The sequence below is a fragment of the Miniopterus natalensis genome, chromosome 2, assembly GCF_054644295.1.
Source record: "Miniopterus natalensis isolate mMinNat1 chromosome 2, mMinNat1.hap1, whole genome shotgun sequence".
NCBI lineage: Eukaryota > Metazoa > Chordata > Mammalia > Chiroptera > Miniopteridae > Miniopterus > Miniopterus natalensis.
In genome coordinates this window covers 53,793,313-53,818,402 of record NC_142082.1, presented here as the reverse complement: position 1 = coordinate 53,818,402, position 25,090 = coordinate 53,793,313, and the positions used below count along the sequence as shown (strand labels likewise).

Here is a 25,090-nt window from a genome sequence, read left to right as displayed (position 1 = left end):
TGTGGAGTGACTGGAACTTCTATACACTGCTGGTGGGAATGTAAAAGGCTACAACTACTTGGGAAACTAGTAGGTTCCTAGAAAGATAAACAAGCATCTACCTTTGACCCACCAATTCCTCTCCTAGGTATGCACCTAAGAGAAATGAAAACATATGTCCATGGAAGAGTTGCACATGCATGTTCATACAGCATTATTATAATAGCCTTAAATTATAAACAACCCAAATGTTCAATGAGAAGTGAACAGATACATAAATTACGTTATATCCATACAGTGGAATGCTACTCAGTAATGTTATGACATACAAAAATCTCAAAAACATGTCCAGAGAAAGAAGACAGACAAAATGATACATAGTATGTGATTCCATAAAAGAAGGGCTAGAATTAATCCCTGGTGACAGACACTAGAAAGTGGTTGTTCAGGAGGCTGGGAGGAGGCACTGCATTTACTAGGGGTGGGGTGGGGGGGCACAAGGCAACTTTCTGGGTGATGGAAATGTTTTGTATCTTGATTTGGGTAGCAGTTACATGAGTACATGCAATTGTTTTAACCCTTTGAACTGTACCCTTAAAATAAGTGTACTTTATTATATGTAAATAATACCTTAACAATAAAAATAAATGAACCTCATTAGCTGTTCTTAAGCCAACGACTCCCTGTCTATATTTCCAGTTCTCTCTAACCAGTTTCAGGTACAGATCTACACATACCACCAGGATGGTTCCATTTCAATCTTCCATCATTATACCAAACTCCTCTACTATTACTCTCAATTACATTATTTACTTCAAAGGTAGGGCCCTTCCTCCTTCCCTCATTTCTTCCTTTGGAATATAACTATCACTAAAACTATCAATCATTTGTTTATAATACAAATCAAAATCCTTTCCCTTCAAGATGGAATGCAGGAAAGAGCACTTTTAACATGTAGTGGAAAACTACATTGACTGGGCACTATTAATATCATTCATTATAAGCTCTATGGTACCAACTAAGTCACTTAACTTTCTTGACTCTCATTTTTCTTATCTGAAAAGTGAGATAACTCAATCATTACTATATTAAGGAACACTGTGAGATATATAAATAAAAATAAATTGATAATAACAAAGCTCTACATTTTTAATACAACACTTAGAGCTATTGTTACTGATACTTATTCAAAAGCCACCGCCGGGGCCCTGGCTCAGGCCCAGAGCTGCTTATGTCTGAACTACTTCAATAGCTTCCGATACAGTCTTCCTGATTTTTTAGGCACATGACCAACCTGTTACTCATTTTTATGACTAATAATTTACCATGCAATACCTTTTAAAACACTATTGTATAATCTTGATCTTTTAAAGATATATGTGGCAAGATTTATAGAACCCGAAATTTGTTTCAAAGTAGCTGTCAATCTGGAAACTTGGGTAAAAATGTGAGTGAAAAGCCAAAGCTATAAATACATTAAAATTTTTCTAAAAACATTTTTTTAAAATGGATTTTTAGAGAGAGAGGAAAGGAGAGGAGGGGGAAGGAGGGAGAGAGAAACATCGATGTTACAGGGAAACATAGATAGGCTGCCTCCTGGACACCTCATAGGGGTGATCGAGCCCACAGCCCCGGCATGTGCCCCAACCAATACCACCTTTCAGTTCATACGATGATGGCCAACCAACAGAGCCACACTGGCCAGGGCTATAAATACATTTTTAAAAAGCCAGGTTGATTTTACTATGTAGACATTACATAATTTTAAATCAGTAACTGTTTTGTTTTCTTGAATAGTTTCTAATTTTGCTGGATATTCTCACATTTTAAGACCTTTACTGGTCTACTGACTTTACTTGGATAATAAGCTTCATAAAAAAGCTGTAGTGAAAATCAGTATTTTAACTGCACAATGTAATTTTCCCAATACATAATGACAAGAAGATATTTTAATCTCTTGATTAAAAAGTCATTTATTTTTTCTAATCAATTTTCTTCTTTGCATTTTTCTATTATATATTAGAAATGTTTCTCTAAATGTGCAATTTAAAATAAGTTTTATATCTGCTTTAGAAAATGGAAACTACAAGAATCAATTCCATATTTTCTATCATTTGTAACAGTGCTTACATATATAGGGCAAAACAGGGAATGGATGCAGAATTGAAGACCAAAATACTTTTTGTTTAAAGGTCATGAAATTTTAGCTCAAAGATTTTATTTTCAATTATCTGTACAATAGCTTTAATTTTATGTTTTATTTGTGTGTTGTCTCTGTTGTAGCCCACAGCTATATAATTTTGGAAATCAAGAGGAAAGGCACAATAGCTGATATTATTTTTTTAGAGGATTTAAACTATGAAATTCAAATATCAAGACACAATGTACTAGTTATTACTGATTTGAAAAATAGATCAAGTAAATCTAGAAAGAATTTATGAGATCCATCAGCACCATGGCTAAAATTTGCTGAAACTCAGGAAATTAGATTTTAAAAACAGATAAATTAATTAACTTTGATTGCTTCTACAAACAACAGCCTTCCTTTTCCAAAATAGTACATTAGTCATCACTCTCTTAAAGCTCCCCATCTCCCTGGGAGGAACACATTGCCCTACCCACCCCGCTGGGGTAGGTCATGCTGGGCTTGGTCATGTGACTTGTGTTAGCCAATGGGATGTTGACAGGTGAGTGACCTATGCAGACTTAAAATGTGTTTGTACAAGTCGGGCTTGCCTTTTTGGGCTCCAGCCATTACCAAGAGAAATACAGGCCCTGGGTTGTCTGTTGGGTTTGGAAATATGAGAGAGTAACAGCATCCCCAGCAACCTGCAGACCTGCTCCAGCTGCCTAGCTGATGCATGGAAGAGATGTTTGATGATAGTACGCCACTGAGTTTTGGAAGCATTGTCTATGTAGCATTATAATGGTAATAGATAACTGATTTAAAAACAAATAAACTTTGGTATTGGATTTGGGGAGGTGTCATGTGTATTTTTTAAGTATTAATTTAAGTTTGGTGGCAGATATTATTGCTTAACTGACTCAGTCCCTGTCCATATTTTTCTTTCCTTAGCCATGTTCCAATAATCGGGACACGTAAACCAGTTTGGGTCAATAAGATATAAGCAGGTGTCATGGGTGGGGCTCCTGGGAGAGCTTTATAAAAGTGACGGGATTGGCTGGTATGCTCCTCTGATTAGTTAACTAGTTTGTTTGTTTGTTTTGATTCTACTCCTTCCCTTCTGACCAGAATAAAGGCAGGATACCTGGAGATATATCAGACTCCATATAATTATTGAGAAGAGAGCCACAAGTGAAGGACATCAAAACAGAAAAAGAAACCTTAAGAATATTCTAAGCACCACCCAGCCTGTCCTGATTACGGCAGACTTCCTGTATACTAGAAAAATTATTCTGTTTGAGCTCTCTAGTAAAGTTTGTTGTTATCTGCGGCCAAAAGTAACACTAATTAATATTTAGAAGGATGGATAGGTAGGGAGGGAGGGAGATAGAGAGAACTGATTTTATGCAAATTACTTAATATATACATACGATCCATAATTCTATCTAGAAATATTATTTGATTCAATCTAGTATTAAAAATTAGATTGATAAAGTGACTATTTTAGCTAAGGATATATAATTACATTAAAATTAAGTTTCACTTTTTATATTTTAGGTATGCTTTTCCATAACCAGAGATAAAATAACACTAATAATATATCAGGTAATTTTGAAACTAAAATGTGGCAGAATTCATTTATTTTATAACTTAAAGTTTGAAGCTATTTTCCCTACACTAATAATTCAGCATATTAATCAGAAACATTCTCAAAATTTGCTGGCATTTTTACTATGCTAGCTGCACATGGTCTGGGATTTAATTTTTAGGATAAGCCACAATGCAGATTTCTTCTGGGTAGCAACCCTCAGGTATGTGATCGTGAAAGCAGAATATCATGGTAAAACGTCAACCAGGTAAGATTCACGCTCATCGAAGCTATCTTTCTTTTATTTATATCACATTTTTCTATATAGCAGCAGGTTCTCCATGAAAGCGTATCCTTCAATTTTTTTACTTCCATTTGATGCATGTAAGTAAATGTATTCAGTGAGATTCAAGTGTGTGCCAAAGTGCTATAAAGTAAAGGAAAATTGTGGCACACTGGCTATAACTCATGAAGAGTAATATGAACAGAGAGTGGCTAGAGCATTTGACTGAAAAGAAAAGAGATTATATCCTGGTGAATTGAGTTAATTTCGACTCTATTACAGTATGGTTCTTTATCATGTGTACTCTGACTATATTAACAAATGAAATAGTGATGAATCATTCCAGGAACTTGTAGAAAACATTAATATTTCAACATTATCACTGAGTATCTATGTCAACACACATCAAAAATGCATGAGAAATGACTACCTACACTCACTAGTTACACTCATTAAGAATATATATGAGAAATATAACTTGTGTACATAAATTTGCGATATGATTATAGGTAGAACATACAGCAAGAAAAAAGCTACATGAAGACCTCGCATGGAAAAATATGTCAAGCAACTGAAACCAAATGAATACTTGTAATCAGTTTAGAGTAGACTGTAGGATCACATGAAATGCCATTATATTTAAAATCATGAGTTATCTTATAAATTACTAGTACCAAATCATTTTTTTAAATAATTTAAAAGTAGCAAAAATAAATAGCCACTCTCAAATAAAAGTCGTTCTTCAATTCTATTGATGATGTAATTTTGGAATCCCATACTTAAAAAAAATAATAATAATAAGTTTGGCTTTAAAAACTTTGATTTCTCTTCATTTTTAAGTTGATCACCAAGAAGTAATAAATTCACATGAGAGTGAGGTATGACACTGCAAAACAAATCAACACTCGGTTAACCCAATGATTTTCAAATATCTAGGAAGGCTAAGAATTTTTTATGTATATAGTGTATAGTGTACCAGAAGAAGATGACTATTCAGTCGCAGTGGGCTGTGGGACAAATTGACTGTTTAGCATTATGCACAGAGCATAAAATGCCCACCATAGAGATGACAAATGACACTCAAAACAGCAACATCTGTGTAGTAACTTTCACATATTATACCTTTTATTTTATTTTTTAATGATCAAAAAGATTCATACATCAAAAATTCTGAGGATAAGCTCTCACATTGAATTATAGTAGATCATTTTTAGGGAAAAAAGTAGTTAATGGCTGCTAGAAGACACAGTAATAATATATAATACATTTTTTTTCTAGGATAATAGATATTTTTGCTTCATTAGGGACTATATAAATTTCAAGAACCTAGAGCAAAATAAAGTAGGCACAAAATAACCAAATGTTTAGAAAGAAAAAAAAAATTTTTCTTTTCTTTTTTCCCTTTTTTTTGGTTAAACAACTGTTTGCAGATTTCCTTAGAAAAAGAGAATTTTTATAATAGCATAGAGGGAAAAGTGTAAGTGGATAAATAGATTCAGTCCTGACTGTCTAGGAATGTGATGCTAGAATAATGAGTTGGCCTCTATGGAGCTCAGTTTCTTCTGTAACATTAAGAAATTCCAATTACTGTTCCTAGTTGGTCAGTGAGTTTGTTCATTTAGTCATTCCAGAACTTTCTCTGGATTTTTATTCCTTCCACCTGGACTGTTCTTCCTTTAGAGATCCTTGTGACTTGACGTTACACCCCTTCAGGTCCCTCCTAAAGCATAATCTTCTGCGAGTTCTTCCCGGACACATGACATGAAACAGCAAACTCTGTGCCACCCCACACGGTCCAGCACCCAAATCCCACTTCCCTTATCTCTGCAGCGCTTCCCTTCTTCACAAGCACACGCTTACCGCCCTTCTCCTCCCGCCTCCTCCACTTGAGTATAAACACCACAAGATCAAGGGCTCTAACTTATTCAATGGTGTCTAAAAAAAATGTCTGGCCAGGGACAGACAAGGATGGCGAGGCATGATATGTCCCCTCTGTGTAGCTCAACACACGGGAGCCATACACACACACACACACACACATCTATATCTATATATATATAGACAGACAGACATTCTTTGGGATGTACAGTGCTCAGTCTGCACAACCATACCCAGCGTCATTGAGGCGATACCTATAAAACACAAACTTGAGCATGCCATTCTGCCTAACGCCATCAATGGCTCCCACTGTCTACAGAATAAATTCATCCTTCCTGGGCAGGCCCTCCCTGCCCCTCCGAGAGGCTTCATCTCCCATCTCTCCTCCAGGCTCACTTATGCACCGATTATTAGGAACTCAGTCACCCCTACACATGCCAGTGTTGTCTGTTCCAGTCTCAGTTATGTGCCGCCACCCCCCCACCATCCCCTCACTGCCGCCCTTCACGTTTTTAGCCTATTGTGCTTTAATTCATCTCACAGGTTTCGATGCTGAACTCCCTGCTGTCAAGTACTATGAATCATTCATAACCCCAGCATGTAACACAGGGCTAAATAAATGAAGGAATTACTCACTACATGAATATATGACTTAATTTGATAATTCGGGAAACAATTCACATTACTGGCCAAACTTGATTACACTTTTCTTAATTTAAACAGGGACCAATGTTGTCCACCACAGCAGATAAAAGGAACTGTGTATGAGTGTACAGTCTCCCTTTTGCTGCTAAACCCAGGGACTGAGTTATTCAGTGACCACTATTTGTAATTTTTCTTTTTTTAGCCTTGGAGGACTGTTGGGCTGATGAAGGTTAAGCATGCACTTTAGGTTTTATCTGTGTTCACTCACAGTAAATCAGTAGCTTTTTCTGACCTCCTTCAAAAGAAGAGCAACCTAGAAGTATTTATTTCTCATGGCAACAGTGAAGCCTCTCAGATTTACCCATCAGTAGCCCCATATCAGCCATGATTGTCACTATTAGAGAACTAGACTTCCATCTGAAGGTCTGAATCAAAGGTATTGCTCTGGTAAGACATGAAATGGGAATTTGAAGGTGTCCTAACCTGTTAGGCTTCTTAAATAAAGATATAATTTCTTTTAATGAGACAATAATCTAGGAAGGATCTAAGAGCAAAAGCTGAAATCATTTAACACATTCTGAGCTCTCCAACATTTTCTCTGGGCACAATCAACTCAGTTGGGTTTATTCTAATCAGCAGATAAGGGAAGAGACATGACCCAAATACTCTCAAATCTTTCAGCCAAGGGGTGCAAAATAAGATGACACAGCACCATTTCAACACTTCGACAAACTTTTCTGTTTAAAGATTGACAGACAGCGATTCTAAAAAGGTTGTTCATTTTTTAGCTTTGGAAATGTCAGTGCTTACGTTTATACTGAAATGTGCTTGAAACCACATTTTTCCCAGCAGTAACTGCTTTAAACAAAATAATAGTAACAGTGAGGTTGATATAAAGAACACCCTTGACCTGAGGTGGCGAACACACAATACAGTGTAGAGATGATACGTTGCGGAATTGTGCACCTGAAACCTGTAAAATTTTGTTAACCAGTGTCACCCCAGTACATTCAATAAAAAGGAAAAAAAAAAGAACATTCTAGTAGATTTGTATTTTATTTCCTCACATTTTCATTATAAACCTGCAGTTTGCTATGTAACTGTGAGAGAACAGTATCTGTATTGAGTTATGTGTCTTGTGTGCATGTGTGCTTTCTAAGGTGAAATGCACCTATGTGTGAACAGATGGCCTTTTAATCAAGCTCTTCATTTTAACTTACATATGTTTTTATAATATCCCTGCTGGTATAAATGTTTTGGCTTTAAAAAAGTTATCTAGGGTATTAACGTACAAGACCTTTTAAACTTGAATCATCACTAAATTTTAGGCAGGATTAACAGATAAGCTTGTATCAATTACTATACTTAAGTAAACTTCATAACTGCCAATATCAGAATGTATTCTATGAATGTCATTATTTTGAATTAAGAATTAATGTTTAACATTTCCAAAATGGTTTAAAGTGCTTGATATAATTTATAAAAATATTTATGTTGATGTTCCTTTAAATTTAAAATAAGGTTTATATTGAAAATGTCAAAAAAATCTGTTGTGATTTACAGAAGACAAATACCTTTAAAAGAATTCTATGAAGACATTTGATAGAATTACTTCCTCCTAAATCAGATTATATTTGAAATAAAGAGTTTAAAGAGAAAAAAATCTGAAATTAATTTATAAAAGTTTTCTTACTTTTCAAGACTCAAAAAACTGCATATTTTGGAAAGGTTTAGAGATTTTAAAGACAGAGCATAAAAACAGGAGCTGCCTGCATAAAGTAATACGGGTTTATAGTCAGACAAACTTGGATTTGAATATGAGCTCTGCCAACTGCCAGCTGTAGGACCTCTGGGAACAGAGCAAACCTCCCTGAGCCTCCGTTTCTTTATCTGTAGAATATAAACAGGATCATAGGGCGAACTAAATAAAAACTATGTGAGTTTTCATAGAATCTGCCAAAAAGTAGGCTCTTACTCACAGCGCTTTTGTTTTTTCTTTCTTCCTCACCTCTACTATGTTTTCTGCTGTAATTTAAAAGATATTAACACAATCATAAGTGAGGAGATTAAGAGAAACAGAAGGCATGTTCAAGAAGTTTGGAACAAGAAAAATAAAGAAAATAAATAAGCACCCCATCAAGATTTCTGACTGTCTTTGATCACTAGATGCAATTTTCTAAATTAAGAACCATGATGTCTGAACTAGCAACAACTGTATCTAACTTGCTACCATATCTGTTTTTCAAAGAACATTTAAGTGAAAATGTACTACAGAGAAGACTCTCTATTTCCAGAAATTCACAAATAGTTTAAGAGAAACACTTCACGTGAGCAATATACAATTGACCCTTGGCAATGTGGGGGTTAGGGGCACTGACTCTGTGTGCTTGAAAATCCACATATAACTTCTGGCTCCCCCAAAACTTAACTAATAACAGCCTACTGTTGACTAGAAGGCTTAGTGATTATATAAACAGTCAATTAACATGTGTTTTACGTGTTATATGAATTATGAGTTGCATTCTAACAATAAAGTAAGCTAGAAAAAAAGAAAACCGCAAGGAAAATACATTTATAGTATTTATTGAAAAAAATCCACATGTAAGTGCACCTGGGTAGTTCAAAGGTCAACTGCAATAAACACAGGGGGAAGACAGTGAAGTGTTTTAATGAACTGAAATGTAATCGACAATGAACATTTAAAAACATCCTTTCAGCAAATACAGGTATCAGAGATGCTAGCCAAAGCACAATGTTACTAAGATGACTAATTTATGTTGCTTTTGTTCCCCTCTGAGAGTTACGATCATAATCAGAGGGTAGACTGCTCGGCTATGGTGTGAGGTAAACCGTGGCGTGCACTTGGCAATTCTGAAAGGACCGACACTGAGAAACACAGGCACACCCCCTTCACAGCTTCCTCTGCTCTCTCCCCCCTCCACCCCCCCCCCCCCGTTTCCCATTCACTCTTATTCAAAGTATTACATCTATATGCTTATTCTTTTAGGTTAACTTGTTCCTGGTTAAGTAGAAATTGCTCTGAACAGGACCCTATTTTAGATATGATTCATTTACACTTTCACTTGAAGTTAAATCTACTCACATCAACAAATAAGGATTATGAATGTTTGAAATTAGAAAAAAAGAAGTAAAAGGGGTACAGAAAGGAGAGGTTCTGGATAACAAAGCCAGGCTCTACCTATTTAAAACTATCATTGTTTTACCGAGGGTAAGAGTTAATTATAATAATGTGCTCTAATCATGTGCCTGTACCTCTCTTTTTCCAAACGCTTATTTCATAATTCCGTTTGTCAAATTGTTAAGGGTAATGACTCTATTTTACCACTGGGGGTAAAAAAAAAACAACCCACAAAAAAACAAAACAAAGAACAGATGAAAACAAAACAGATGTCCTATGAATTGCTGGAAGTTGGTTTTGTCAGAATTACTGAATACATGGTTTCTGATTCAGGCAGCATCTCTACAACTGAAATAAGAAAAGGGGAGTGCCTGTCTGTGGGCCTCTCTGTGGCCATTTCTTTCAAATTATCAGAATTCACTAATGCTGAGCTGATAAATAGGAATCAAGTGAATTGATGAAAATGGCTGAAATGATCAGTACTAGCACAGATCAGTAGCCTTATATATAAATCTATATAAATCAAGGTGACCTCAGGTTGCTGTTCTAGCCACCAAGCAATGTTCTTTTTTATTTAAAGGGGGGGGGGGGGGGGGCAAGGGATACAATTTTGACTAACAACTCCTGCATTTCAAATCAAAGATAATATTTCTTAAACCGAGGCTTTATTAAAAGTTCATTTAAAAAACCAATAAAATGTATAATATTAGACATTTAGAAAATGTTTATTAGCATATTAACTTTTATGCTTCGTAAATATAACAATGTCATTAAAGTACCAAATTAAAAATTCAAACTATAATGATTATTGCATGAGGCAAGACTATGAACCTGAACGGGAAAGAAGAGCCCCAGTTGGAGGTATTTACCCTGTGGGTAAGCACCTTGTTTTAAGGGCTAGCCTAGGACAAGGCAGTTTCATCCCTCTCCAGTGTCAATCTTCCTTAAATTCCTTATTTCTTACCTTCCCCCTTCTCTTCCTTGACACTCCCCTGGTGGCCAATGAAATAAGAGGCCAGCCTTTGAACCCCTCCTAAACCTTGGCTCCTTTTGTCTTTAATTGGAAAGACAAAAGTGAACTGGTTGCCCAAATCTTTTAAAATGTCCTCCCACTACTGTACATAAATCTCTGATTTCATCATCTCTCTACCTGCAAACATTCTTCTCAACCTAACTCTTTCAGCAAAGTTCTGCAAGGGCAGGATGTAGATCCAAAGAAGTCTTTAGAAATCCTCTCATCTTGACCATGCCAAGCTGTTATTTTATTCTTTTATTATTTACTGCATTAATTTATTGAGCATAGTATACTAGAATGTTTTGTTTATTTGACAGCTTATGAGTTCACAGAAGTCATCAGGATTCAATGGCAAACAGAAAAAGAGGAAAAGAGAAATTGATGATGAAACAGAGATGTGCATTAAAGAATAGAAGATCAGAATGGCATGCCACAGTGGTATACATTGAAAGTTAGCTTGGGGTGAACCTCGGCACAGTTTTTACTTTTTAATTCTCGAGGAAGGATTATAGATTTATTTGTCCCAGAACAAAATTTTTCTCAATATATTATTGTAAGTTTTGAAATACACCTATATTGAAAAGGTCTCTGAAAACATTCTTTTTGTTTCATCTGATTGTATCTCTGAACTTCCCAGTGTTGACACACACATACTTAGTCTTGAGTGATGGTTAATTAACTATTGATGGGTCCTGGCATTCTAGGGCTTCCCAGGTGACAGCTCAGTATTCTTTACTAATCGTTTAATGAAAACACTTACATGAATAATGAATCTGGCATTTCCCTAGGTACACAGGCAACTTTTGTTGCAATAATAAAGCCAAGCATAGGCACAGTTATACTAAATACTGTGGCTTGAAAATGTTTTCAGAGCAAATCAAAGAGGTTATGTTGAAAATGAAGTTCCAGTTTCTAAGGTTATTAAAAGTTTCACATTATCACCCCAATGAGTTCAATAAAAAATAAAAAGTAAATAAATGATGGAACACTGAAAAACTCTAAAAAAAGTTTCACATCAATATATAGTATATTATAAACACATAATATTAGAAGCACAGAAATGACCATATTTAAGAAGTTAATACCATTACTTGCTACTTAAGCCCCAAAGGAATAAGCATAATTTAGATTTTAGTAATCACAGTTCTAAACTTGAAAGTTTGAATGAAAAGAAACACACACATATCTATAAGCACACACACACACACTACATATATGGTGCAGGACAACAGTGTGATTAAATTGTCTATGAAATTTGTTATCCATCTCAGAACTGAAACTTGTCGTCATCTGGTCTAATGTACAGACGAGAACATGGGATCTTTGACGTAAGATTTCGCTCACACAAATCCATGATTGCCGTGCCGATCACTGGCCTAGTGCTGAGGTGACCTGTCTTGCCACCACTTTACATACAACTTCACTAACCCCTCTGTGCAATGCCTACCCTGATTCAAGTTGACCCTTGCTTTGGAGAAACTAGGTTACTACAACTAGTTATTTGAACAAATTTGAAAAAAGGTTTTTATAAATTGTTCAAGTGGAAGACTATTACACAAACAGACATGATAAGAACTTCTAGAAAAAATCGGTTTTTGGAGGCAGAAGTCCAAACCTTTGTCCTGTTACCACTTATTATGTGACTTTGGACGAGTCACATAATAAATGTGACTTGTTACCATTTATTATGTGACTTTGGATTTAAATTCTCTGATCCTCAGTGTCTTCATTTGTACAATTAGAATAATGGTACTTGTGACATTCGTATTTCCTGGCTGTCGTATACTACACACTACTACTATTACTGCCACCTCGAATTATACTACTACTCCTACCATTCAGCCAAGCCCCTGTGCTCAAACGCCGTGATGTGCTCCGCATGCCTTGTGACTGTATCCTACCCTTGCACAGTCCTCCTGTAAGCTAAGTGTTCTGACGTTCTCGCTACAGATGATGAAACGTCTCTTGAGGGGTTAAATAACTTGCCAAAAGTCACACAGTTATTAAGAGCTTGAATGTGAATCTGAATCCAAGTTTGACTCTAAATTCATTTTAGATCCACTATATCTTGGTTTCCTCTAATATATCATATATATTTGTGTGTATACACACACATGTATAATGTAAATAAGTCATACGTATTACATAGATATACTACTCATTTTATACACACACACATATATATTTTAATTTCTAAAATGTTAGACCAATTTTTCTTTTAATTTCAAGGCTTAATATGTGGAACAGAGTATAGGTACTTAGTTAATATTTGGGGAAAAATGAATTAATATATGGGAAGTAACTAAAATCATTCTGAGTAAGCAGTTAATTAACGTGTCAGCGATAACAGTGCTATTTAAATCCTCACCCTCAAGATTATGTTATTAAAAATTATTCTAGAGGAAAAAATATAGATGGATCAGTCACAGGTTCAATTCTAAATCCAGAACTGACAATGATATACAATCAGCTGTTTTCAATAAACAAGGGCTGAAATCTAACCCTATTATCTGGACAAAAGGAAAAAGAAAAGATCCTTTTTAACATCACATATGGTTCTGATTTTTCAAAGTGGTAACAGATTGTCCTCCAAATCTACAATTTCAAAAGAACTATTCTGTATTTTCCTATCAAAATAAAATAATAACACTTGCAATATTTATTTCTCTTGACTGCTGCATATAAATAATAACAATGATGATGATAATTGGATAGTGACATTCAAAATCAACAATTTTTTTTCAGAGTTAAGGAGAAGAGGCAGGAGGTATCAGAAAAGATGCACAGAAGTCTTATTTCTAATCAAAACACATATTTTCAATTGTGTAAACCACTCCAGGCTCTCCCCTAACCTCCTTCCAGAGAACATAAGGCTGAATGGAAAGATGTGGACACGTGTGCCAGTTCAGGGCTAGAATGACATGTCTGGGGAACAGGAGATGCCGCTATTTCCATTATCCATTGAACACCTTGGCAATTCTTATTTCATCCTGAGAATGTGATACTTACTCTTGAACTGCTCTGGCTATGGAAAGGGCCGTGGATCCAGTTTCATTAACGCTATCTAAGGTCACATTTGGCAGGTCATCATCATCACTGTCACTTTTACTTTGTCTGGGAGATAGGCCTCGGGGGTCCATTTGTGCTGGGGAAAAAAGGCATATATATGAATTAAAATTAGTGTGCAGAAAGTTAACCTTGTCCTGGACCAACATCAAGCATGGAAGGTCTCTTCTGTGTATATCACACACATGGAATTCTTTAGAAATCCCAGGAATTAGTGAAAGCAATGTATTCTTTGTACTGAGACTCACTAACTCTTTTTTCTTGTTCATTTGATTTACAAAACCTCCATCAGCTCTCAATAGTTTCAGGGTATGATTATGGAATAGAAACTATAAAATTCATGATATTATCTACTCCTGAGTGGTCAGAAGCTGATTAGGTGGCTCCTAAATTAGTGTTTGACCCTCTGGCTTCTCCTTGGTTCTGCCCTTGTTTACAGCCCTCATAACAAGCTGAAAGAAGAACAAGGTTTGCAAGACTCAAATACAGTTTTAGGTATTTTTCACACTTCAGTGAATGATTGATTATCTTGCAGTTTATTACTGCGATCTGAGTGTAGAAAAATGACAGAAGTAGTAGTAGCATTTTAATTATGTGTTTATATGTGCTCTTCATCTCCATCCTGATTTCATTTTTCAAAGGGCATTTCCAGATGTAATTTTCCTCTCACTGTGAACTTGCCAAAGCAAGAAACAGTCCGATGATTTGAGCCCTGTTGACCAGGACCATCAGATCCTTTCAAATGAGAGGATTACAGTCAACATTTTATACCTTAAATTATATTTTTAAAAATTAGATTTCATTTCCACCTCCTTCTCTCTATGAACAGCTTTAATAACCACTGTATAGGATTTCTATCAGCTCTCACCTCAAGCACAAAATACACACACCTTCTAAATTAGAAGTACTGGACTAGCTGCACAACTGCATTGCTAGAATACATGGTACAACACCAGCCAGCTGCAGCCAGGTCGCTGCTCCTCAAACCTGCCCACATAACATTTCTAAAACCACCACTACTTACAAAAAAAAGTAAGTCTACTTCAAATCATGATTACAATGACAACTGGGTACATTTACAATTTCATTTTTTTCTCAAATAATTTTTTTTCTTACTGTGTATCATGCATTAGGTAGAACTTCAGGGAAATGCTAGTATGTCACCCTTTTTTTACCCACAAACTGACAACTTTTTATAATTCTACCTAACATTTACATACGAATAGAAAAACTATACTTAGAGAGTTTCAACATGTTTGTAACTAACCTTGGTTAGGAAGGAACTTATATCTGTCGAACCAAGTGCACTACTGTATCTGCCACATATTATTCCTGTAGTATATAAATATTAAAATCTAATCTGAACAATGAAAGTGCTTGATAATTGTTAGTTAACTTAAAGAGAAAATAACTGAAATAACCTAAACCAGTGGTCCTCAAACAAGGGCAAATTTGCCCCCCAAGGACACATTTGTCAATGTCTGGAGACATTCTAATTTGTGACAACTTGAGGGGAGGGAGATGTTACTGGCATCTTCAATGATACTCCTAGACATCCAACAATGCACAGGACAGTCGGTCCCCCACGACAAAGAAGTAACCAGTCTAAAATGTCAAGAGTGCCAGGCTTAGGAACTCTGAGCTAGAGATTTAAGAGTCTGGATACAGAAAGGTATTACATCTTATGACTTTCAATCAACATAAACTATGCTCTAGTTTCAGTCACTAGCAAAGAAATTAAACCATATATTGGATTATCCATATTTTCTGGCCCTCAAATAAAACAATTCAGGGTCATGTGACTCAGCCTTCACCAATTCCTCAAATACAGCATTCACTTCCTTAAATGCCAGGAATTAGGGAGTGACACTTATTAAAGAGTTTTTGAATATTTTCTTTGTCCCACACATAGAGGGACAAAAAGACTTTTCTGTTTATCTCTAGAGGAGTTTTCCTAGGAAGAGGGAAGTTGGAGAAACTTTTGTGGAAGGAACCGATTCCCCAACCATCTGATAACAGAGAGCTACTTAAGCATTCAGTCACTCCAAAGGCACTGCAGGCACCGTATCAGTTAAGATTTATCTTGGCAGCAGGCAACAGAAACTGGCTCAGGATAACTTATATTAAACAGAATGTACCGCAAAGATACTGAACAGCTCATGGAAAGTAAGGTAAAGGTGAACAACCAGCACTCATGTAGCACAGGTCACAGGGATGATACAGGCATTTCAACCAGGAATTCATAGATAGTTTCTTTTGGGGGAATCTGTTATAGAATGATTCAGTTAACAATCATTCATAACTACTCAAATTCAGCCAAGAAAATGAGTAACAGATCTATCTAGGCTTCCAAATCACATACTGTGTGGTGTTACATATGCCTGTAAATGTCAACAATTTAACATTTAAAGTTGTTGAAACACGATGCACTAAGACTCCTTTGCCAAGATACCATGTTAACAAATAGCTAAAGAAAAGGGAATATTCTGGTGGTCTAGTCTGTCCAAGACAACTAGAGTTCTCATAGCTAAGTAATACAACTCAAGGAAGGCACAGGCAATTAACCAATAAGCAACCTGACTCTGAAAGTTTAAATCTAGCTATACAAAAGACTCCAAATAACTGGTGTGAGCGTTGATCATCTAAATTATGCTATGTTTATATTTCAATGGAAGCTGAAAGTATGTTAAATATGATATATTTTTTATGTACTTTTTAGGAACATTATAATTGAGGATTTCTTTCCAATATTTTCAATCAATATTATGAAATACATCTGCTATCATTATGCTCAGAAACACTTTTTACCCATACCTTTAGCCAAGTAGAGGAAGTAATTAGAAAGGCTTTTAAAAATCTGCATTGCTGATTAGGTCAGATGATTAGCTTATCTGCATACTTGCATAATTCCACTCTCCTTTTATTAAATGTGGGACGGGGACATCTATCCTAGTTCACCTCCATTAGTCTTTGAGTTTCTCAGCTCATTTAGGAAGCAGCCATTCTCTGGGGTATCCATTCAGAGAAATGGAAAAGTAACCTGAGCACCAGAACCAAAAACATATCTACCTCCCTAAGAGAGCAGTAGAGGATCTATATGCCATCTGAAAGGAATTTACATTTGAGATTTTGTTCCCCTTAAAGGGAAAAGGGATCAGACGGTTTGGGGGATGCCAGCTCACTGCTGGGGAGGTGTCATTTCTCTGAGATGGAGATATTGTAGAACACTGTGAGCTTCATTCAATGTGACAAAATCCCTGGGAGGACAACTGCAGACCTCCAACACCTGAAGTTAATATAAAAAAGAAAAAGAAAAGCCATGTATTATATCCTACATTACTTCCTTCTCAAGTCAAAATATGCAGAATGTAGTTATAGGTACTTTGGTTTGGAAGCATCTTCTTTGATCCTTGACTGTGTCTCAGGCGAGCTTCTACTAGAAGGGGCCATGGGCTGGCATTACTGCTCAGAACAACAAAGCTTTTCCACCCAAGCTCAGAGTTGACAGAAGACTCACCTGGGTGGATCTTCCCAGGTATGTGGTTACCCAAAGCTACATTTCACCTTTGCCTCTCCTCAACTCCCATGAGACAATTACACTTTACTTTTCCCCCAAGGAACAGCAGACTGACACTGACACAGGGGCACCAGCGTGCATTCTCACCTGCCCCACCTCATCCTAGGCACTGTCAAAAGACTCAACGCTCTTCTAACTTCCTTAGAAATAAACTGGCCTATTCAGCTATTCTTAAAGGAAAGGAAGTTTTTCCCTAAGTCACCATATTAAATGGGTACAACACAACAATCTGTGAACATACAGTGAAACTTACAGGTTAACCTTTCCTGACCAGAATGAATCACAGAAGGAATCATTCAATCCCTTTCCCCCCCGCCCACCAGGCCCGGAGGGGAGAGGGGTGAACACAGATGGACCTGAGGGGTGTGAGGCAGCCGGAGGCTGGAGTGCTGGCAGCCTTTCTTTCCCCACTTCAGCCACTGACAGGCTGCCTGCTACCCACAGATGCCCTCATTGTTCGCCCTGCCAAGGCTGAAGCATGCCCCAGATAGAGAAGCCTTGGCTTCCAGGGGGGCTGCTGCTTTCTATGAGAAAGAAGGGCAGTGGGAGAAGGAGGGGAAGAAGGGAAAGGGAGTGAATGGGGGAGGAATGTGCAGGGGAGAAGTCAGATCATCACGGCATGGGCGAGTACAAGAGCCCTCCTCCAGCTCATCCGATGCAGGAATCGCTCCAAAAAGGATAGTCACAGTATTTCTTTAGGATAGAAACATGGCTCTGGCTTCAGAGAACATGGGTGTGCCTTCTGGCCGTCACTTGCGGCCATCTGACCTTGGGCGATTGATTTCCCACCACTTATCCCGTGTGTTCCCCTGCCACGGCTGCTGTGGTGAGTGAGTGAGATAATATATGCAAAGCATTTAGTACCCTACCTGGCACTTAGCAGTCAATCATCATTCTGTTTAACCCTGACAGGAAATTTAGTGCTTCTACGACCATCTCTTATATTACACTATTTCTAAATCCCTCCCCTTCTCCTGGACTAATTCAAATTAGGAAAATGGAAAATACCACTACAGAATGCATACTGGATAGTATATAAAACTGCTACTTCTCTTGATCCAAACATTCATTTATGGATTCAGTTAACAGATATTTATTGGGCACCTATGAGGTACCAAGCACTCTACGGGGTGCTGGGGAGAAAGCAGGGAAGAAGGCGGATAAAAATTCCTGCTTCCACACTGGCACGAGACAGATACCAAACAGATAAATAAGAAAAAGACACCGTCTGTCAGGTATGTGCCTTGGTGAAAAATGTAACAGGGAAGTGGGTATGGGCTGCTGAGAGGCAGGTGGGTACTTTACAAAGGGTGGTCTGCAGAGGCCTCAAGGAGAGGGTGACACCTGAACAAGGACCTGAAGGAGCTGAGGAAGGCTTATGTATATGGTTTATTTTGGGCTGTGGGGTGTGGGGCGGTAAACAGGCTCTGGGTACAAAGGCTCTGAAGTGGGGCGGGTTATACGTGGCTGAAGACCTGCAACGAGGCTGTACCTGTAGCTGAGAAGAGGAGGAGAGAAGTGGGTGAGCACAGACACAGGAGGTATGCAGAGTATGAAAGGCTTGGTGACAATGTAGGGATTTCGAGTTTTGTTCTGCGTAGAGAGCAAAGCCATCAGAGGGCACTGAGCACAAGAATGACATGAATTATGTCACGTGATAAGGATCACCCTGGCTATATGGGTGAGGAGCACAGGGGAGATCCAGCTGGAGACATGCATGAGAATCACCAGTGACATTAATATTAATGTTCTCTAAAAACTGTGCTAGCTTTTTTCTCTTTGGTCACCTCAAGCTGGCTGCACATATAATAACTCAGGACTCCTATTACCTGAAGGGCGATAAAGCGTGCTCTTCATAATATATTGATGTAACTGATGTTCTGACCTCATTTCGTTTCAGAATATCAGTTGCTCAGACATATGCCTGATTTTTCTAACATATCAACACATATGATGAGAGGAAAATTCGTTAGTAAATAAAGCCCGACTCAAAGTATGGCGAACTCGGAGATTACAGCCAGCTCTTGGGGGTCCTATTCAGCTTACTGATGTTTCCACTCTGCTCTGTTTCTTACTTTCTTTACTTTGGTTACTGCTAATGAGACTGTATGCCTCATAGTAGCAACTGTGATTGATCTAACCCCAAATGAAGACTTAAAAATGCAATCAGTTATGTAAATCTTTGATGTTGCTACTGTGTAGATATAATATGCAATTTATTCATTTTTCCCCAATTCCTATCGGCACACTTGACAGTGGAATGGTTTCTGCTCCTGTTATCTTAAAAAAAACCACACACCTCATAATACCCCTACAATTCCCTGGAACAAGGTCGACTTCTCAGTTACAATGCCATTGGACCTCACTACAGACAATGGGTTATCTCTCATTTTCACTTCCAGCCTCTTCTTAAAACTTTCTCCTCCCCTGGTTCCAGTGATGGGTGCACTAAGACCTTTTGGCCTTGCCACCTGTTTTTGTAAATAAAGTTTTATTCAACCATACTCATTCATTTTGTCTCTAGCTGCTTTAGTGCTACAGTGGCAGAGTTGAGTAGTCGTCACAGAAACCATATGTTTGCCATAAAATACCATTTGGCCTTTTATTTATTTTTTATTAAATTTATTGCGGCAACATTGGTTAATAAAATTATAGAGGTTTCAAGTGTACAATTTTGTAATACAACGCCTGTATATTGCATCGCGTATTTACCATCCAATGTCAAATCTCCTTCCATAACCGTATATTTGACCCCCTTTACCCTTCACTAAAGCTCCCCACATCCCTTTCCCTCTGGCACCCACCATACGGTTGTCTGTGTCTACGAATTTTTTTTTTTTAAACATGTCTTTATTGATTTCAGGGAGAGGGAGAGAGAGAGACAGAAACATCAATGATGAGAGTCATTGATCGGCTGCCTCCTGCACGCCCCCTGCTGGGGATCGAGCCCGCAACCCGGGCATGTGCCCTGACCCGAATCGAACCGCGATCTGCTGGATCCTAGGTCGATGCTCAATCCCTGAGCCACACCGGCCAGACTGTGTCTATGGAATTTTGTTTGTCTTATTTGTTCATTTGTTGCTTTCAGTTTTATACCCCACATATGACTGAAATCATTTGGTTCTTTACTTTTTCTGACTTATTTGGCTTAGCTTTGTACCCTTTAGAGCAGGGGTGGGGAATGTCTGGTCTGCAGGCCATATACGGTCCTCAAAATCATTTGGTCTGGCCCTGCCAAGGCAAACGCAGGCGGGACTCGACATTCAATAAACCTAGGAGCTTTTTTCATAACTAATTTTTAAGTTGATAATTTTGTAGGGCCTGCGAATGATGTTATAAATATCCAAATAGCCCTTGGCAAAAAAGGTTTCCCTCCCCTACTTAGAGAAAGCATTTGGGGACTTTGTTGTACATTAAATTCTCTTGGGTTTCTCTCTCTCTCCCCCTCCCTTCCTCTCCCTTCCCCTCCCTCCCTTTTATCTTCATCTGCATACACCTAAATCTTAGTTTCCTCCTTCAGGTTCCACTATTTACCTTCCTCTTTTTGCCTCTGTTGGTGAGCTTCTCAGAAATTCTACACAATGCCACAATTTCTACAATTTCAGTTACTGCCTCAGAGATGAATGCCCAACCCCCATTCCCAGCTCTCACCGCCCCCATACACTCCAGTTTCCGATTTCCCACACCCTTCTCCACCTGAAAGTCCAAAAGTCATTTCAAACCTGAGTCCTATTCCTCTCTCAAGTCTCAGTTCATACACCCACCCTTCTCCCGGTAACCCACACTCAACTCTCATTCATTTTGTTTGTCCCCCTTATTAAATCGGCTGCTAGTTGTTATTGCTTTTACCCCACAGTTTTTCTGGAGGCTCTTCCTTTCTTTTTATACTGCTTCTTTATGAACTTCCTCAAAGTACTGTTGCAAACATTCATCCATACAGGATTCCTCCAGTAATTGAATGAAAGCAAGACTTTCCTTAAAAATTCCTTATTTGAAAACCTTGAATTTTTCCCACCATCCAACAAATAAGGTTCAACATCCCTCCCCAACCATCCCACGATTCATTTTTCATTCGGAACTCTTATGCATCTTATCCCCAAAGCCCCTTAATCCAGCTGGATCTGCTTTCCCTTCCACCTGCAATTCGGTCAACAAAAATCCACCCTTCCTACAAAATGATACCTTGGTCAAGAACCTTCTTTTCATTTTCTAACAAAACACAATCTCTGCTTTTCAAAAAAATACCCATATTTTGACTATATATATGTATATACGTGTATGTATATATATGTGTATATGTATATATATATTAAGGCACTCTTGCACTTTCCATTTTGAATTATACTTAAAATATACTTATTTTACACATCCCTTATTATTCTGTTTACTCCTTGAGAGGAGAGACCGTATCAATTATACTCCCTTGTACACAGTAAAATGTGATATTTATTGACAAAAATGATGGCAATAAATGCGGGCCTCTACTTAAAATGATTTTAGTGGTTCCCAGTTGGGAAAAGATTCTGCAATATCATAAAAATATCTACTTCACATTTTATTTTAAAAACTACATTCTGGCTTATAGTCTAATATTAGCATTTGGCGTGGAAAGTCACAATTATTACATTTCTATTACTCTGTAAAGTCTTAGATAATTATATTTTTAGTTTGAATAGGCCATGGGATGACATGGGAATGAAATGTTCATAATTTCTATTCACTTTTTAGCTAAATTACATTGAACAGACTTTTCTTTCCTTTCAGGAAAATGTTTTAAATACTTCAACATACCACCATTTCTATAATGAGTTACTGCTTAGAAACTGTAACAAAGTAATTCAGTCATTTAAAAATATAGCTTAAACATTAATGTTTGTTGAGATTATCACAGCAGCTACAAGGATTTCATTTGTCTAAAGAACCATAACTAAAACTACTTTTCTTATTTGTAAAAGGAAAATGAATACAGATTTGCCACTGTCTTGTGTTCGCTGGAACTATGTCTTCAAACACAAAAGGCTTTTGTGATTAAAGAGTTCATAAGTTTCCATTAATAAGTGGACTTCTACACTATGCTTGGTAACCTCATATAACTCTCCGGAGTCGGCCAAGAGTCCTGAACTCCAGGAGCCCTCTGAGACAACAGGACACTACTATTCTCCATGCCTTCCCATTTTGTCAGTTCATTACGGCTGCTCAAAACCCTAGCCAACCAGCTCCAATTGATTTACTCAAAACTGAATCTACTTTAGGCAGAGATGACTTAAAATACTTAATAATAAAGTGATTTTCTGGTGAGTACATATGGGAATAAGGAGATCACTGAACTAATTTCCACCTGTAATGCACGAGGAAGATTTTAGGCCTTAATCGATGGCCCTCTTACTCACTTTTTATTTCACTTAGCTGGTTCTTCTGCTCTACCTGCATTTCCTGGCTTGTGGCCGAGGTGAGATGGAATGGTTCAAGGAACAGAATGAGATTTGCTGTAACAATTCCGCCCCCCACGCGAACCTTTTGGTTCTATGGCAAACTACAGTTACATGTTCTTGAATGTGCAGCCTTCAGATCTTCCTCTGAACTTCCAGAGAGCTGGAAGCAAAGGCCAACGTGGTGCATCCTCCCTACAGATAACTTCCAAATGTCTCCCCGCACCCCAGCTAATTCAGTTTTAGTCCAGTAGGGAGGAAAAGCCCAACTGACAAGGATGCAAGTGATGATAAATAACAAAATTTAGTCAAGACAATACCATCATGTACCTATACAGTTCTTTACAACTTAACTACAAATTCCATATTTCATTGCGTACATACGGTAACTTGTGATTTCCTTTTCTACTGTTTTTTTTTTTTAATTTGTTATCTCAGCCTCTATCTTTTTTTAAATATAATAATTTTAAGTGCCGCTGAATCATGGTCCTCATCTCCTATGATTTAGATATAAGAAATATTTAAGAATGGGCAGAAAGCCTACCTTGGACTTAACAGTTGTTTCTATATCAGCTATGCTGTGTACAGTTAGTTGGCACATAAGTAACTGACCGTAGAAAGGTTCTTTGCTAGTTTAAATGTAAAAAGGTTCGTAAAAAATAGGCATGAGGAACTCCTGTGGCACATTTACAATCAGCGTTGCTGTTGCCCTCCACCCCTCTTCAGATAGCTTTGCTCTCTGTGCCTTGTTTATACTTAAACCTGCTAGACTAAAATTAATTCCTAATATGTAATTGAGATGTAGTTTGTCCTCTTAGACATACAATAGACCCTTTGAATTCTTGAAGCTATATTCTAAAACCATCTACAATCCTCATATTTGTGAATTATTTATGCATGCTTTTGGGTTTCTCTATAGCTTTCAAGATTATTTGTTCCCCCCTTCATTTTCACCTCTGGACTCTTAAAACTCTCCTCCCTTGGCTTCAGGGATGGGCACACTTGTCCCCACACCCCATAGCACATTTCTATTGAGTTATATATTTCTTGTACACATCCTCACATCACATTTTAAAAATTTTATGGAAGTTTACTTTCTCATTTGATTGGTAATTTACACACACCATACGCACACACACCTTACCCCTCGCCTACAATTTACAGAAGTTACTGTGTGGGCCACAAGCAGAGCACAGAGCACCCGAGATGAGTCCTGCAGCTGGGGAGGCTCACTCATGAACTGACGCGCTGTGTGTTCATGGGACTCCAACATGGAACTTAGGAAAATATAAGCACTACCTAAGAGACTTCTGGGACACCTGTGAAAAGCAGAAAGATGTTATATCTGTGAATGGGTCCACTGTGCTGAAACTCTGGAATACAACTTGTCTTTACGAGGGAAACACAGCAGCCACCTCTTCTCTTTCCAGTGCACTGCATAGCATCTTCCTATCTTTTGCTGAACAGCTTTTCAAAACTGACCTGTAAATATCTTTGGGCCAAAAAGCAAGTATTGCTACATTTTTTTCTTCTGTTTCAGTCTAGGTGGAAGGATGTGGGTGTTCATGTGTGAGAAAAAAAATTGCTCTGTAAAACTGGATTTTCAGGTGTTTCCCACATCAGTTCTATGAATGGTATGTTTTTATTAGAAAGGACAATTCTATTAATTCCTATCAATCCCTGAGAAGCATGTACTCTAGGTATTTTGGTTTGTTTTTATAGATACTATTTTGATAATATGATAAAAACCCTACCTTGAAATGATAGATTATCTAGTCTCTGAGAAAGCCAGAGATTCCTAACATCTGTAAACGGAGTTATGACCTTCTTTGGCCTCAGGTACAACCACTACATTAGGGCTCATTTACTCAGACCCATTCCTGAGCCTGTGACGTGGTTAGGGAAGCAGCTCATATAGGCAGGAGGCATTGTCTCCAGAAAGGACTCTTGAACAAGATAAAGTTGTAATTCTGCCTAGAAGACAAGCCGGGGTAAACAAGTATTTTGAGAACACGGCTATAATGTATGCTATATTGGGAGGGGGCAGAAAGGTACACACTAGTCTATTTTGCTTTCCTAACTTTAAACTGGGTTTATATTAACTTTTTTTTTGTTATTGTTAATCCTCACCAGAGGATATTTTTTCCCCATTGATATTTAGACAGTGGAAGGGAGGGGGGTGTGAGAGAGAGAGAAATATCAATGTGAGAGAGATACATCGACTGGTTGCTTCCCAAATGCACCCCAACTGTGGCTGGAGATCAAACCTGCAACCCAGGTATGTGCCCTTGACTGGGAATCAAACCTGAGACCCTTCAGTGTGCAGGGCTGATACTCTAACCACTGAGCCACACCAGCCAGGGCTA

At 37.7% G+C, this 25,090-nt stretch overlaps 1 protein-coding gene across 5 annotated transcripts in view; it reads right to left on the bottom strand.

Moving 5' to 3' along the window:
• Nucleotides 1–25,090, bottom strand: part of KLF12 (KLF transcription factor 12) — a 387,098-nt gene that overhangs the window by 90,984 nt on the left and 271,024 nt on the right. For all 5 annotated transcript variants that reach the window (XM_087814298.1, XM_016216445.2, XM_087814300.1 and 2 more), the window contains one exon: nucleotides 13,662–13,797. In XM_087814298.1, coding sequence (XP_087670424.1) covers nucleotides 13,662–13,797 — 136 coding nt within the window. The remainder of the gene's footprint in view (nucleotides 1–13,661; nucleotides 13,798–25,090) is intronic.